Below are 17,523 nucleotides of genomic sequence, written 5' to 3'. Positions count from 1 at the left end.
AGCTTTTATTCTCTGGAGGCTTTCTCTGGCAGTTTTCTTTGTCTCTTCTGAGAGCGCCGAAGTGACCATATCCAAACCTCAGTCTCAGAAGAGCAAGATTGCAGTCTGCCTTTCAAGGAGCCCTCCTGGCCCCACTGTCTCCTTTTCTGTATGTGCTGCTAAATGCTGCAGTGTCCTGAGTTGTGCGCCCCACAGCAGCACTCCCAGCCCTTGCTTACTGGTCTGGGTTTGTCTCTGACCTTTGTGCTTCCAAAATCACAAGCCGTCCCTGATTTGCCTGTGTGCACAGCTCCAGGTTTCTGTCTGAGAAGTTGCCTTAAGGTCCTTTCCCCATGGCTATTGGTCTGTAAGGCTGGGTGCTTTTGCACTCCAGTGATGCAGGATCCTGGAGGCTCCAACCCCCTTCTGTTTATCTTTGCCCAAAGAATCACAGCTCCCTGCTTCATACCTAGAGACCAACCCCTAGAGATACTCTGTTTGTAGAAAGCCAGATATATCTTCTTACAACTCAGGCTGATTTCGTGGGTGTTCAGAATGGTCTGGTAGACATCCAGCTCAGTTCAGGGGACCGGTTGAAATAGGCTCCCCCAGTCCTCTGCCATCTTTTTGTGGGTCTCTAATTTTTCTTATTATACTATTGACTTTATCACTAGCTCTTGATTCCCAAGCAGCACCATGTAATCCAGATAGTAATAAGTATTTTGGACAGGAATAATTACACAAAAATAAAACCCAAAGTAATTTTTATTAAGGCAATTTCAGATAAGGTATAGAGATTTTGACCTGCAAAATTTTGGAATGGGGAAAATAATCACTGATTGATCCCTTAAAGTTAAAGTAATTTTACTAAAATTAATGGGGAAAATTAGAAGTGGTTTAAGTGTTACATAGAAAATATATTAAGAAATTGAACTGACATTAAGAAACCACTTTCTCAAAGTAAATTAGTCCATGTACTTTGTAGTAGAATGTTCACAGTCATAGATTGGAATAAAAAACATCCTTAGGATCAACATGTTGGTGGGGTTAAAATAAGAAGAGGTGTGTGTGAGAATAACCTACAACCATCCCTAAATTATACACCTTCTCATCCCTGACCAAGTTGGGCCTGAAGAACCTCTGAGAATGTGGTTCCCTCAGAGTGCCTATTGAGACCATGTTGTATAAGGAGACTTGGGCCTTTTTTTTGTAGTTAGCACATGAGTTAGCTCTCTGTGTAGTGTGTGCTGTCTTTGGTTGATTTCAAATGTTATTGTTAACTTTTGCTTTACTTCCATCAAATATTGCTGATATGGAAATATACCTTTCAAGAAGATGAATTTATACTGCTTAACCTTTCTTTAACTATAGAAAATTTGTCTCGTTTAAGAAAGATAAATATCTTAAAATCAGCAAGTGATTTTAAAATGTTTTTATTTTTAGTAAACACATTTATGGATTACTACCGAAAATTTCCACCGGGTATACACTTTGATTTACAAGTGCTAAATGACCTTCTAAATTCTTTACTCAAACATTGTTTATTGAAAGAAGTATTTCAGGTAGTGAACCTCAGCATAATGGTTAAAATGCTGGTAAGTAAACTGAAAATATATTCTTTTTAATATTATAAGTAGATTTCTCTATTATATTTCTTATTTGTGTAATTTAGCAGTTAAACTTCTGTGTTTATTGTATACTTCCTAGAGAACACTTTTATATTTCAGCATAAATGAATTTGAGAAATTTAAGGTAGAAGACATTAAAATGAGTAAATTTTTTGTTTTATCCAGCCTTCTCTGAAAATATTACTAAAAATATTTGAACACGTGGCAACTATGAAATTAAGGAATGCTGTACCTGCTTTAATTGATATATTTTGCAAGGTATGCTTTACTTTAATCTGTTTTATTCTCTGATAGTGAATAACTTAAAAATAATTATTTCCACTTATACTCTTAAACTACCTCTTACTCACATTCTTGATGCCAAAGAATCCTATTTTCAGAAATTTTTTTTCTCTTGAAATAGGATTTATAAGCATATTCCAATGGCTGATAGGCCTTCCCCTTAGATAAATCATTCCAAGCACTTCTTTCTGATTTATGAGGTCATATCTATACCTTAAAGATGATTAAAGAAAACTCTTTTATCCAAAAGTTATGAGTTCATTTATTAACAAAAATAAATACAAAGATAAATATATAAATAGAAAACCATGACCAAAACAAAGAAAGTATATAGGGAGAAAATGGAGGTTCTAGGAATTGATTTTATATTTGGCACTAAACAAAAAGATAAAAGAATTTTTTTATGGCTTTTTGAAGATATATTAAAAGTTGTGCTTTTGGATACATAATGGTATTTAGCATTGCCCAGCCATCCATTTCAGAACAGGCTAATATCAAGAAAACTTCTTATTTTCTTTGAGGAGCAGCATTAGAACCACTATAGCAGAATATACAAGTATTTCGGTAAACACCTCTAGGTCCACATTACAAAACTTGACAGAATTACCTGCCTAGAAATTTTTTGAAGTAGAAATTACTGATCATCACTAGTAGTTTTAGAAAATCTCAGTTTGATACTTCTCAGGAAGTTTACAATCTGGGATGAACTATAAACACAAGTGCTAGTAAGCTAAAGACAAAATGAGTATCAGACAGGAGGTACAGGTGATAAATTCAGTGAGACAACTTGGAAAACAGAATATTCACGTTTTGAATTCAAACATTATTTTCACATTCACTTTAAATTCTTGAAGTAGGGTGTCTTACTGTGGTTCTCAAATATTGGAAGAAAATATGCTTTGAGTTTTTTTAGTGAATTTTAATTCCACTTGACTCCTTGTTTCATTTTTTTTCCACCATTCTTTTTTTTTTTAAGGTTTTATTTATTTATTTGACAGAGATCACAAGCAGGCAGAGAGGCAGGCAGAGAGAGAGATCACAAATAGGCGGAGAGAGAGGGAAGCAGGCTCCCTGCCGAGCAGAGAGCCTGATTCAGGACTTGATCCCAGGACCCTGAGATCATGACCTGAGCCGAAGGCAGAGGCTTTAACCCACTGAGGCACCCAGGCACCCCGTTTTTCACCATTCTTATAGTTGTTACATTACTGATTTTCAAGCTCTCATATTTGTATAGGAATGACTCCTTTTTTTTTTTTTCCCCTCTGTAGTTTGTTGAAGCTGGGATGGTATTTGATGCAGAACACTTTAACTATATTGTCAAGCTCTTATACCAACTACAGGCTTCCCAACAAGAAATAACTGCAGTTCTGGAAATGAAATCCAGGTAAGAAAAGTCATTATAATTAAGGTTACATCATATATATGTGTGTGTGTGTGTGTGTGTGTGTGTGTGTGTGTGTATGTGTGTGTGTATATATGGTGTATGTGTGTATATATATGATGTATGCATATATATGATGTATATGTATACATCATGTATATAATGATATATATCATATATACACACATATATGTATAATATATATGCATATTATATATATGATATACATATATAATGTATATGTATATTTCTAGGGACTTACAAAGGTTGAAAGCAAAGCACTTATTTATCACTATTTATATTTGTAACATCTTGATAGTGGCCCACCATAAGCCTTTCTCCCATCTCTTGAATATGTCCTAGTCACATTGTCATTAGTTGGGCTGCCTCTAGACAGCCTTTCTGATCAGCCTCACCAAATCTTTCTCAGTACTTGATTCATCTCAGTGCCTGGCACATTAAGTGTAAAAGGAACCTCTTATTCTCTGTTTCAGAACTAACTTAATTATACTTAATGCACTCTCTTTTATGTGTATAAATTACCTTAATTCTTTTGTTTTTTTTTTCGTTTCTTTTCATGTTAGCTAAACAAAATACCTTAATGCTTCTTTCTCATTCTTTCTCTCACTTGCTCACTCTCTCTATATGGCTTATGGACCTCCCAAGGCCTTTTTATTTGGAAATCTATGATAATTATGAATAGCATCATAATATACCTATATTGAGAAAAAGGAAAACCATAACTTTTACAGAAATTTTAATTAAACTGTTACATACATAGTGTTACTAATTTTAAGTATTTAAAGGAAACATGACTTTTTAATGAAATCATATTTGATAACATACAAATAATATCAACCAGCAAAGACCTTGAGAAAGCCTAGAAAGCTCCTTCATACAGCTGCTACAACTGGTGTCATCTCATTTCTCATTATCTTCTAATAGAGAGGTTTTCAGACTTCTTGGTTCATTGTGTCCATAGGCCGAAAGAAGAACATTAATGGTCTTATTTATTAAGCAGTTAGATCCAAACAAGTTGATAGTAACAATTTGATGGTATCTGACAGAAGGTGCTTTGAAAATTTAAAATAACCTGTGGAACTCCTCTGAATTTGCTTTAGTGTCCTGGATGGTATACAGCTAGGGAATTGCAGTGATTCTGCTAAGTGATGCTGTTTCCTTTGAAGCACCAGTATTGAAGATATATTTGACTTTTTCAAGTTCTGTGGGTTTTTTCATTTCTTTAACTAATGGTAATTAATATTTAGGTTGTCTATAAAAATTATAATACTATTTAGGTTAAATAGATTTTTGGGACTACCTAAGAAATAAGTTTTTGTGAGAAAAATACAATTTGTCTAGCACAGATTTCTAAGATATAATCAATTTATAATAACAAAAGTACATTGATATTTTCTTCCAAACATTAAGTCATTATTCTCCTGATATATATGGCATTTTGGACAGTGACACCTATGACAGAGTGCTCAGATGGCTAGCAGATGTTTGTCTCTGTCAGACTGAGAAGCATCTGGCACAAGGGAAGTGTGCACTTCTAGATGCAACAGGAGCAACACTACCCTGTATCCAGTACAGCTACACAACCAGACTTCGTTTTCTAATTTTCAAATTGACATGATTACACAAAAATTTTTGTAGCTTATTTTACAACCCCTAATTCTGAAAATTGTATACATATACACTCTGCTTCTTCCTGTTCCTCCCACTTCAAAAGAATTATCTAGTATTTTTAAGAGGAATTAACATCGGTGGCCTATTTGATGAAGGACAGACTAGGATAATAACTGTGGGGGGTAGTTAAGGGGTATGGATTGTGGCTAGGGATGTGGACCTGGCCTCAATGCAAAAGGAAAAAAAGTTTAGTATTTATCATTTTATGTTTGAATTTTCCTGACACCCTTTGAAATAATTACCCTTTTTTGTGCTAGGGAAATGAGTTTTAATGAACACTTATACTTTGATTTTGATTATAGTTTTTAATTAGGTAGTTTATAGTTCATTAAGAAAGGCTTTCACATTCATAAAGAATTCCAGCATATTCAGGATATCAATGAGAATTTAGGTGTGTTTATAATCTAGGATGTTTAATATACATTTAATGACTTTAAAATTTTTTTTATTTGGAAATAATTTTAGATTTACAGAATGTTGCAAAAATTAGTATAGAGACTTCCCATGCATCCTTCATCTAACTTCCTTTCATGTTAACCTCCTACATAGTAAGAATGCAGTTATCAAAACCAAGAAATCAGTAGCCATAAAATCCAATTAACTGCACATCTCAGTGCATCCTAACTGGAGGTACATAGGGTCAACATATCTTATTACTGATTATGTTAACCTTGATAACTTAGTTAAAAATGCTATCTGCAAGTTTTCCACACTGTAAAGTTACTATTTGTCCCTTTGTAACTAATATTTTGGGCAAAAGACTTTAACATTATACATTACTTTGTTTCTTCTCAAACCTTTATACATTAATTTTAGTATTCATCAGGGGATCTTTCCTACAGGTTACTACTGTGGTATTTGCCCAATTGTAATTCTGTATTTTCCCTATTCTACATTTATTAATTGGAATTTTGAGTAAAGAAGAGCTTTCCCTTCTCCATTTATTTATTTATTCATTTATATCAGTATGAACTCATGGGTTTTTATTTTATCTTATGGGTTATATATAATCTAATACTATTATTATTTATTTTTTTGGTCAAATTCTTCTAGATTTGACCTTTGGAAGTCCTTCAGGGTTATTCCTATATCCTTTCATCATGTACTATTCATTTTTCTACCATTTTCTAATTTTTTGGAGCCACAGAGTTGTTTTAAGTTTCTTTCTTTTTTTTTTTTTTAAAGATTTTATTTATTTATTTGACAGAGAGAAATTACAAGTACACTGAGAGGCAGACAGAGAGAGAAGGAAGCAGGCTCCCTGCTGAGCAGAGAGCCCGATGCGGGACTCGATCCCAGGACCCTGAGATCATGACCTGAGCCAAAGGCAGCGGCTTAACCCACTGAGCCACCCAGGTGCCCCAAAGTTGTTTTAAGTTTCATCTTCTGTTTACCCTGTCCCAACATTTGCAACAACTAAGGAGACTTAGCAGTCTTAAATGTGTATGTAGCAGACAACAGAGCTTCAAAATATATGAAGCAAAACTGATAGAACTGAACAGATAAAATAGACAAATCTGTAACTTTAGTTGGAGACTCTATAAAATCAAATTACCAAAGAAGATAGCAAGAAAGGAACAAAGGAACTGCAAAAATAGAAAACAATTTAACAGAATACCAGTACTGAATCCTTGCTTATCAATATTACTTTAATGTGACTAGATTAAATTCTCTAATTAGAGGAGTGTCTGGATGGATTAAAAAACAAGACTGCCTTCAAGAGACTTACTTCAACTATAAAGACACATTTATGCTGAAAGTGAAGGGATGGAAAAAGCTATTCCATACAAATGGAAGCCAAATGAGGGCAGGCTGTACTTTTATCAGAAAAACTACACTTTAAGTAACAAGAGACATGTTCATTATATTGTGATAAAGGAGTCAGGTCAAGAGGATATCACAAATATAAATATATATGTATACCCAATATCAGAGCAGTCCAACACAGAAAGCAAGACTTAATAGATCTAATGGGAGAAATAGAAACCAGTGTAATAAAAATAGGGGATTAATACCCATTTTCAACAATGCATATTTCATCCAGCAGAAAATCAGTAAAGAAACATGTGATTTGATCTGCACTTTACACTAAATGGACCTAATATACATATACAAAACTATTCCAACCAACAGGAGCAGCGTGTATTTCTTCTCAAGCACACTCAGACCATTCTCAGGATATATCATACGTTAGTTCACAAAACAAGTCAAAAAATTTAAGAATATGGAATCAACTATCTTTCCTCATCAATATGGAGCTAGAAATCAAAAATAAGAGGAAAACTGGAAAATCCACAAATATGTGGAAATTAAACAACATACTCCTGAACAACCAGTGAGTCAAAGAAGAAATCAAAAGTGAAATAAAAAAAATATCTTGGACAAATGAAAATGGAAACACAACATACCACAATCTATGGGATTATAGCTAAAGCAGTTCTAAGAGGGACATTGATAGTGATAAATGCCTACATTAAGACAAAAAGGGGATCTCAAACCTAACTGTATGTACACCTCGAGGAACTAGAAAAAGAACAAACTGAGTCAGGTTAATGGAAGGAATAAAGATCAAGGAGAAATGATTAGAACTGAAAAAACAATAGGTGAGAAAAGAAAACTGGTTGGTTGGTTTTGAAAAGATAAAATTGACAAACCTTTAACTACACAGGAAAAAAGAAAGCATACTCACATAAATCGAAACGAAAGAGGCATCATTACAACTGATAGCACAGAAATACAAAAGCTTTACAATTACACACCAAATAATTGGACAATCTAGAAGAATTGAATAAATTCCTAGAAATATATAACCTACTAAGTTTGAATCATGAAGAAATGGAAAAATTGAACAGACCAATTTTGAGTACAGAGATTGAATTAGTAAAACAAAACAAAAAAGCAACTCCCTGTAAAGAAAAGCCCAGGAATAGATGGCTTTACTACTGAATTTTACCAAACAGTTAAGGAAGAATTAATACAAATCCTTCTCAAACCCTTCTAAAAAGTTGAATATGAGGGAACACTCCCAGACTCCTTTACAAGTCCAGCATTACTCTGTTACCAAAGTCAGACAAGGATACTACAAAAACTGAAAATCATAAGATGATATTCCTGATAAAATAGATACAAAAATTCTCAACAAAATATTAGTAAACCAAATTCAACTACACATGATATACCAAGATAAACTGGGATTTATCCCTGGGATACAGTAAGGGTTCAACATGTGCAAATCAATAAATATGATTTAGCACATTAACAGAATGGAGGATATATATCAAATGATTCAATAGATGCGGATAAAGCATTTATCAGAATTTAACACCCATTTGTGATAAAAATTCTCAACACATTAGGTATAGAAAGAATGTACCTCACTCTAGTAATGGCCATCTCTGACAAGCCCATAGCTGACATCATACTTAATGGTAAAAAAGCTGAAATATTTTTCTCTGAGTTCAGGAACAAAGAAATGATGCGTACTGTCACCACTTGTGTTGAGCATAATGCCAGAAGTCCTAGCCAGAGCAAATAGGCAAGAAATAAGAGACATTCTAATTAGAAAGCAAGAATTAAATTAGTCTCTGCAGATAACATGATCCTACATACAGAAAACTTTAAAGACTCCACCCAAACCTCTGTTAGATCTAGTAAGTGAAATATTTTTAATAAAGTTTTAGGATACAGTATTGACATACAAAAAATTGGTTGCATCTTGAAAAAGCATTGGACAAAATATAATATCCATTTGTGATTAAAGAAAACCTTCCATAAAGTAGGGCTACAAGGAATGTACCTCAATATAATAAAGGCTAGATACAAAAAACCCCACACCTAATATCATCCTCAGTGGGCAAAAACAGAGCTATTCCTCTACTGTCAGGAAAAAGATAGGGATGTCCACTCTCATCTTTGTTATTTAACACAGTATTGGGAGTCCTAGTCACAGCAATCAGAAAACAAAAACAAATAAACGGCATCCAAATTGGCAAGGAAGAAGTCAAACTTTCACTGTTTGCAGATGACATGATGCTGTATGTAGAAAACCCAGAAGACTCCATCAAAAAATGGCTAGAACTCATACCCATATTCATTAAACTCACAGGATATAAAATCAATGTGTTGGGAAGACTGGACAGCAACATGCAAAAGAATGGAATTGGATCACTTCCTTACACCATATAAAAAAATAAATACATAATATAAAAAAATAAGTAATAGTGCTTTGGTGAGTGCTGATTCACAGACCTGTACCCCTGCGGATAAAAATACATGTTTATAAAAAATAAAAAATAAAAAAAATAAATGCCAGATCAGAAAGAAAAAATTACTTTGACTTGACATTAAAAAAAAAAAAAGTAATAAAATTTTAAAAATTGTAAAAAGGCAGAATTGGGATCTTGGTTAAAAAAATTAAAAAAAAAAAAAAGGATGAAAGACCTAAATGTGAGACAGGAGGGATGCCTGGTTGGCTCCGTCTGTTAAAAGTGCCTGCCTTTGGCTCAGGTCATGAGCCCAGGGTTCTGGGACTGAACCCCTCTGTTGGGCTCTCTCCACAGCAGGGAGTCTGCTTCTCCCTCTCCCTCTGTTTGTGCTCTCTCTCTCTCTCTCTCAAATAAATAAAATAAGATAAAATAAAACAAAAGTGAGATAGGAAAGCATTAAAATCTTAGAGGCAAACACATGCAGTAACCTCTTTGACATTGGTCATAACAACTTCTTACTAGATATGTCTCCTGAGGCAAGGGAAACAAAAGCAAACATGAACTATTGGGACTTCATTAAGATAAAAAGCTTCTGTACAGTGAAGGAAACAGTCAACAAAACTAAAAAGCAGCCTATGGAATAGGAGAAGATTCTTGCAAATAACATCTGAGAAAGGGTTATTATCTAAAATCTATAAAGGACTTATCAAACTTAAGAACCCCAAAATAAATAATCCAGGCAAGAAATGGCAAAAGACATGAATAGACATTTTTCCAGAAGACCTACAAATGGCCTACAGATACATAAAAAAATGCTCAACATCACTTACCATCCAGGAAATGCAAATCAAAATTACAATGAAATACTACCTCACACCTGTGAGAATGGCTAAAGTTAACAATACAAGAAACAATAAATGTTGGGGAGGATGCAGAGAAAGGAGAACCCTCTTGCACTGTTTGTGGGAATGCAAACTGGTGCAGCCACTCTGAAAAACTGTAGTTTCCCCAAAAAGTTAAAAATAGAATTGCCCTAGAATCCAGCAGTAGCCTGGATAGTACCTACTAGGTACTAACAAGGATACAAAAAATACTCTTTCAAAGGATACATGAACCCTGACTTTAAAGCAGCATTATCAATAATAGTGAAATTATGGAAAGAGTACAAATGTCCATTGACTGATGAATGAATGAAGATGTGGTGTGTATATATATTATATATTTACATATTATATATATGTATATAATATGTATATGTATGCATATATAATATGTAAATATATACACCACATATTCGTATTATATTACATATATGTAATATTGTAATACTATATGTATGTATATGTAATATATAATATATGTAATATTACATATTACATATAATATTACATGTAATATTACATATTATATATGTGTAAATATATATAATATATATACACACCACATCTTCATTCATTTCATTCTTTTCGATGGCTGAGTAATATTCCATTATGTATATATAATATGTATGTAAATATACATAATATATATAATATAATATATTACATACATATTATATATACATAATGGAATATTACTCAGCCTTCGAAAAGAATGAAATCTCACCATTTGCAATAATGTGATTGGAGCTAGAGTGTATTATACTAAGCGAAATAGGTCAATCAGAGAAAGACAAATACCATATGATTTCACTCATATAGAATTTAAGAAACAAAACAAATGAGCATTAAGAAACAAAACAAATGAGGAAAAGGAGAGAGAGAAACTAAGAAACAGACTCTTAACTATAGAGAACAAACTGATGGCTACTAGAGGGGAAGTAGATGAGGGGATGAGTTAAATAGGTGATAGGGATCAAGGATCATTTGTTTTGATGAGCACCAGGTGTTTGTGGAAGTGTTGAATCGCTAAATTGTACACCTGGAACTAATATTATGGTGTATATTAACTGGAATTTAAATAAATGCTTAAAATGAAATTAAAATAAAAAAGACCAGTTGCATCTCTATATACTAACAATGAAGTATTAAAAAAAGAAATCAAGAAAATCTCATTTACAATGACATCAAAAAATATACTTAAGAAATAAATTTACTGAGGAGATAAAAGATCTGTAAATTGAAAACCATAAAACATTGGTAAAAGAAATAAAAAATAAATGGAAGGATACGGGGCACCTGGGTGGCTCAGTGGGTTAAGCCGCTGCCTTCTGCTTGGGTCATGATCTCGGAGTCCTGGGATCGAGCCCCGCATCAGGCTCTCTGCTCAGCGGGAGCCTGCTTCCTCCTCTCTCTCTGCCTGCCTCTCTGCCTGCTTGTGATCTCTCTCTGTCAAGTAAATAAATAAAATCTTTAAAAATAAATAAATAAATAAATAAATAAATGGAAGGATAGGAAGAATTAATATTGTGAAAATATCCATGCTTCCCAAACTAACTATAGATTTAATTCAATTCCTATCAAAGTTCTATTAACATTTTTTTACAGAAATAGAAAAAACAATTTCAAAATGCATATGAAACTACAACATAACCTGAATGGCAAAAGCAATCTTGAGTAGCAAGAACAAAATAGGATGTGGTGTATATATACAATGGAATATATATTATTCAGTCTTTAAAAATGTTACCCTACCATCTGTGACAACATGGATTAACCTGGAGTATATTATGCTAAATGAAATAAGGCAGACGGAGAAAGGCAAATCTGTATGATCTTACTTAGATATGGAATCGAAAAAAGTCTAACTCAGCAACAAATTAGAATAGTGGTTGTTACCAGGAGATGGAAAATGGGGCAAATGAGATGTTAGCCAAAGGGTACAGAGTTGCAGTTATAATATTATTAAGTTCTGGAGACCTATTTTACAGCATGATGACTATAGTTAATAATAAGGTATTGTGTACTTGAAATTTGCTGAAAGTAGATCTTGTGTTCTGTGTATACACACACACACACGATAGATACATTAATTATCTCAATAGTGATCATTATTTCACAATATATGCCTCTAGTAAAACATGTTATATATCTTATATATATATACAGTTTTTATTTGTCAACATGCCTTGTGTAACTGGAGAATACAGTATCAATACCAATGCTAGCAAGGTTGTGGAAAAAGTGTCTCATATGTTATTGGTGGGAATGTAAAATTGTATAGCTGTTCTGGAAAATAGTTCAGCAGTTCTTTAAAAACCAAACATATAAAAATCAAGTACAGTTACTGAACTACTGGGCATTTATCCTAATTAAATGAAAACTTTTATTCACTTAAAAATGTGTACAAATGTTTGTAGCAGCTTTACTTGTAGTAGCCAAAAACTGAGGAGGGGGGAATATGGATGTTCTTTAACAGGTGAATGAAAGACAATTGTGGAATATCCATACCAAGGAAACTACTTAGCAGTAAAAATCAACAAACTGTTGAAACATGGAATGTATTGACCTCATTGTGTTGAATTAAAAAACTGATTTCAAAGGCCACAGGCTACATGGTTTCATTTACATAACATTCTCAAAATGACAGAGTATACCTAGGGACAGGACTAGGGGGTTGAGTATAAATGGATAGTATGAGGAAGTCCTTTCTGGTGATGGAACAGTTCTATATCTGTATTGTGGTGACAGTTACATAAATCTATACATGTAAAATTGCACAGAACTACACACACATACACAGATGAATGCATGTAAAAAGTGGTGAAAACTGGGTAATATCTGTAGTCTATTAACAGTATTGTAACAATGTCAGTTTTCTAGTTTTTATGTTTTTCTACAATTATGTAAGAAATTATCATTGGAAGAAGCTGGATGAAGGCTACCAGGACTGTGTACTATTTTGAAAATTCCTGTGAGTCTATAATTTATTTCAAAATAATTTTTTTAAAGGTAAGTACACAGATTTTGTCAAATTTCCCTCCAAGAGGGCTAAAACAATTTTTATGTATGGTATGTATATATATATGTTATGTTTGTATATATGGTATATGTGTATGTGTGTTTGTATATGCATTTTGGTATATGTGCATGTATGTATGCATATACATACATGTACATCTATGTGGTATAGTGCATATATAAACACAGTTATATGTATATTCATATAAAACCAGAAACATAAGAGACTGTTCAGCACAGCTTTTCTAACATAGTGTGTTGTCATACTTTTTAATCTTTTTGGTAACAAATGGTGTTCCTATGTTCTAATTTGCTTTTTTTTCTTTTATTATAAATGAGTTTGAACATTTTCTTTTCATATATTCGAAGGCCATTTTTATACTTCTTGTTGTTTTGATTCTGGTTCTTTGTTCCTTAAATGTCAAGCGTTCTTAATATATTATATTAGACCTTTCTCTGTACTATATATAACAAATATTTTTTCCAGTTTGTCCGTTGTCTTTTGAATTTGTTCATGGTAGCTTTTGCCATGCAAAAACTTTTATTTTTGTTCAACCTAAATTATCAGTCTTTTTTTTTTTTTTATTGCCTCAGTTTTGAGTCATACTTTTTTTTTTTTTTAAGATTTTATTTATTTATTTGACAGACAGAGATCACAAGTAGGCAGAGAGGCAGGCAGAGAGAGAGGAGGAAGCAGAGAGCCCTACGCGGGACTGGATCCCAGGATCATCATGACCTGAGCCGAAGGCAGAGGCTTTTTTTTTCTTTTCGAAGGCAGAGGCTTATCCCACTGAGCCATCTAGGTGCCCCGAGTCATAGTTATTTTTTATTGCATCTGGATTTTGAGTCATAATTTCCCTGCACCAAGGTTTTGGAGGAGTTCACACATGTTTTCTTTTACTTGTATGGCTTCATTTTTGTAGTTAGGTTCATAATCTATTTGAAATTTATTCTTATGTGTGGTGTAAGATAGAGATCTAATTCTTTCCCCAGTTTTTGTCCAGCTTTCCCAGAACCATTTGTTAAATTTGAATGATTTGAGATGCTACCTCTATCATATACTAAACTTCATGTGTGCTTGGGTCTGTGTCTGGATTTTGTATTCCCCTGTACCAGGTCCACAGTGTTTTATTTATAGAGGCTTTAGTAGTATGCTTTATCATTTTGTTGGGATAATCCCCTGCAAAATTTTTCTTTTCCATGTCTTTCTTGCTCTTCTTGCATATATGTTTTTACCACATAAACTTTAGTATCAACTTCCTAGCCTTATATAGTAGCTTGTTTGTATTTTTATTGGAATTACATTAAATCTATGAATTAAACTTAGTAAAAACTAACATCTTTATAATATTGAATTCTATTAAAGAACATGAAATTTTTTCTGTTGTTCATACTTTATGTGTCTTTCAGGAGTGTTTTAGAATTTTCCTCTTATAAGTATTTAATCTTTGTTGCTATTGTAAATGAATTTTTTTGTATCATTATGTGCTGTATTTCTTTATTTTTTTGTATATATAAATGACATTTTGTTTGTAAATTTTATATTCTGTTAATTCTCTCTAAAGTCTTTATTGTTTGAGCTAGTTTCATCTTTGAATCTGTGGGCATTTCCAGTTATACTATCATATCATTTGTGAATAGAGATTGTTATACTTCTTCTTTTCAATTGCAATGCCTATAAGTAATTTGCCTTATCTAATTGCCTTGGCTCATACCTCTAGTACAGTATTGAATAATAATGGATATAGTGGACATCCTTTCATTGTTCCTGATCTTAGTGGAAATATCTCTAGAATTTTCTCGTTAAATACAGTCATGTCTTTAGGACTACAGTATATATATTTAATCACTTTAAGGAAGTATCTCTCAGTTCCTATATTTGTAAGTGAATCAATGTTATCATTGCCTTTTTAATATTTATGGAAATCATGATTTTTTCTGTTAGATTTATTAAAATGGTATATAATACTGATGGATTTTTAAATATTGAAGTTACCATATAGTTGTGAAGTAAATACCACTTTGTCATAGTGTGTCATTTTCTTAAGGTGGTCTTGGATTCTGTTTCTCAATATTTTTTTAATTTTGTGGTAAAATACACAATATAAAATTTACTATCTTAACCATTTTTAAGTTTTCAGTTCAGTGGTATTAAACACATTCACATTGTTGTGCAACCATCATTCCCTAACTCTTCAATTTGAAAAACTGATTTGCTTGTTAATATTTTATCTAGCTTTTGCAACATCATTATAAGTAATATTGTTTTACACTTTTCTTTGTTCTGCCTTTATCTAGTTTAAGTATCAGTGTTATTTATATTTGATCCATGAAAGGAATTAGGAAGTTGTCCTTCCTTTTTAATGCTCTGGAATAATTTATTGAGCATTGGGACTAAATGATCAAAATTGACCCCAGAGTTGGCAGCTATATAGTACTCTTAGTTTAATGGTACAGTCTTCTTTCTCCTTTTTCTTCTTTTTCTGTTTTCAGTTGCCAAAGGATGCTACTTCTTTAATTTTTGTCTTTTTTTTTCCTTTCCCAGAGGCTATGCATTTTATAGATTGTGTTCTTTAAATCACAAACTTCTAAGTTCATTTTATGTGGTTTGTGTTCTAATTTACTCAGGTTTTTTTTTTTTTTTTTTTTTTTTAGCATTTTCAACCTTACTGTGGACTTAGTCGTTGTGGTAGTATATTTTTAATCAATGTTAAGTCCTTCCTGTTGTTTTCCACAGATTTTTTTTGCATTGTTTTTATTTTGGTCTATTTCTGCTTATCACAAATCTTTGTTGGGTCAGCAAAGGTAGAGTGGGAGTAGGAAAGATCAAATACTGGCTTTAATGATTTTTTTCTCTTTTTATCCATAATCATTTTGAAGCTTTGGCATTCTCTGTCTTAAAGTTACCTTATAGGCTGAAAGTACGGTTTCATGTGGAACTTGCTTTTTCCTTCTTGTTGCCTATGGTTTGGGGAGAAATAGTGTGAAGTAGATATCTATGCATTTGCTATTTTCTTTAGCTCTTAAGAATTTTTACTACATTTTTTCTTTTCTAGTCTCTTAGATATAAACTATAGAACAAGTGAATTAGGGGCAGTAGTGACTTTTGGAGGATAAACATAATTAACCCTTTTCTATTGTTAAAGGTTGCAGATGAGGCAATTTAAAAAGAACTGGAAATGTGATTTAGATTCAGCCTTGAATGAAATAGAGGTATGACACTTATTTTTTTTTTAAAATAAATTGCTGGTATCTCTGAAAACCAATAATAAAGAAACTTTGAATAGAGGGAAACGTTTTTTTAAACCCTCTTGTTAGAGAAAATTCTCAAGGGCAAGAAGTCTAATACTTTTTTTAACACTTTGAAATGCAGACAATTTCTAGAGTTATGGACTATTCTAAAAATAATTGTTCAGTTTCAAAATTAACATATTAAGGTATAGTAAGCTAAGGCTTATTAGCCTTTAATTCTTGTCGCCAGACAGACTTGGTGCACAAGAAAGTTGGCTTTTTTACCATAATTCACAGATGGCTGCAGTATGTGAAATGATAGTGGAAAGCCAAGGTCAGTGTGCCCTCTCCAGGCATTTGGAGAGTATAAGAAATAGAGAACTTCCAAGATGATTTTACTATTTAGTTTAAGATCGTTTTTATACTCCTCTAGGAATTGTTGGTCTAGTCTTAATTAGTATTTGAATCTTTGAAGTAATCTTATGTTGGTGTGGAAAAGTATTTCTTTGTTTATAATAGAAAATAATGAGAAGATGTTAAGTTTACTGAAATTTACTGTGTAGTCCCTTTCATACAAAAAATGTAGTGCCCAAAATGATATTTGGGCCCCAAATTATTAATGGGGCCAAATAATAGCAAAATGCAATCTCTAAAAGTAGTAAAATAATGTATTTCTCCAGAGACAGCTCAAACTATATAGCTTATCACCTGTTTTCCATAAAACTTATCTCCATTGTCTAGTTCAGGTTTTGGGGTGACATCATTAAGTACATTATGAAAAGGTTATTAAAAGAGACGTTCAATGCAATCTGGAACTTACAGAGACTATGCTATAGTCAGAAACCCAAATTGCACAATAGCAAGTTATTGGTGGTGTAACACTGTCAGTAAGTTTTTGAGATCTACAGAGATTGTTATTAATTTCTATATATCTAATGCCTACATGTGTCTATTCTATAATATGTTTTTATAAATGACAGCTTTCTTTCTTTTTTCTTGTTTTGTTTCTAATAATTCTGATAGCATTGTAAAGAAAAAGGTGACTGGATCAAACTGGGAAATTTATACATTAACATAAAAATGGGCTGTGAAAACTTTGCAGATTTCCAGAGATTTTGTGCTTATATTGCTGAAACATTAACAAAAGACTGTAAAGAAGAGAGATCAGGTGTTCCATTTTGTGAATTTGCTGAAACAGGTAAAATGTCACTCTTTGGGTTTAAGTA

General features: G+C 32.6%; 1 protein-coding gene across 1 annotated transcript in view; it reads left to right on the top strand.

Annotated features, from left to right (window-relative positions):
* The window catches only part of TOPAZ1 (testis and ovary specific TOPAZ 1), a 128,835-nt gene that overhangs the window by 72,275 nt on the left and 39,037 nt on the right, over window positions 1-17,523 (top strand). The window contains exons 11-15 of the mRNA XM_082724755.1: window positions 1,423-1,574; window positions 1,773-1,865; window positions 3,158-3,273; window positions 16,213-16,279; window positions 17,321-17,495. Coding sequence (XP_082580881.1) covers window positions 1,423-1,574; window positions 1,773-1,865; window positions 3,158-3,273; window positions 16,213-16,279; window positions 17,321-17,495 — 603 coding nt within the window. The remainder of the gene's footprint in view (window positions 1-1,422; window positions 1,575-1,772; window positions 1,866-3,157; window positions 3,274-16,212; window positions 16,280-17,320; window positions 17,496-17,523) is intronic.

This window comes from Mustela nivalis (genome assembly GCF_964662115.1).
Source record: "Mustela nivalis genome assembly, chromosome: 1".
Classification (NCBI taxonomy): domain Eukaryota; kingdom Metazoa; phylum Chordata; class Mammalia; order Carnivora; family Mustelidae; genus Mustela; species Mustela nivalis.
The sequence above is the reverse complement of the archived record's forward strand: the minus strand, read 5'-3'. Positions and strand labels throughout refer to the sequence as shown.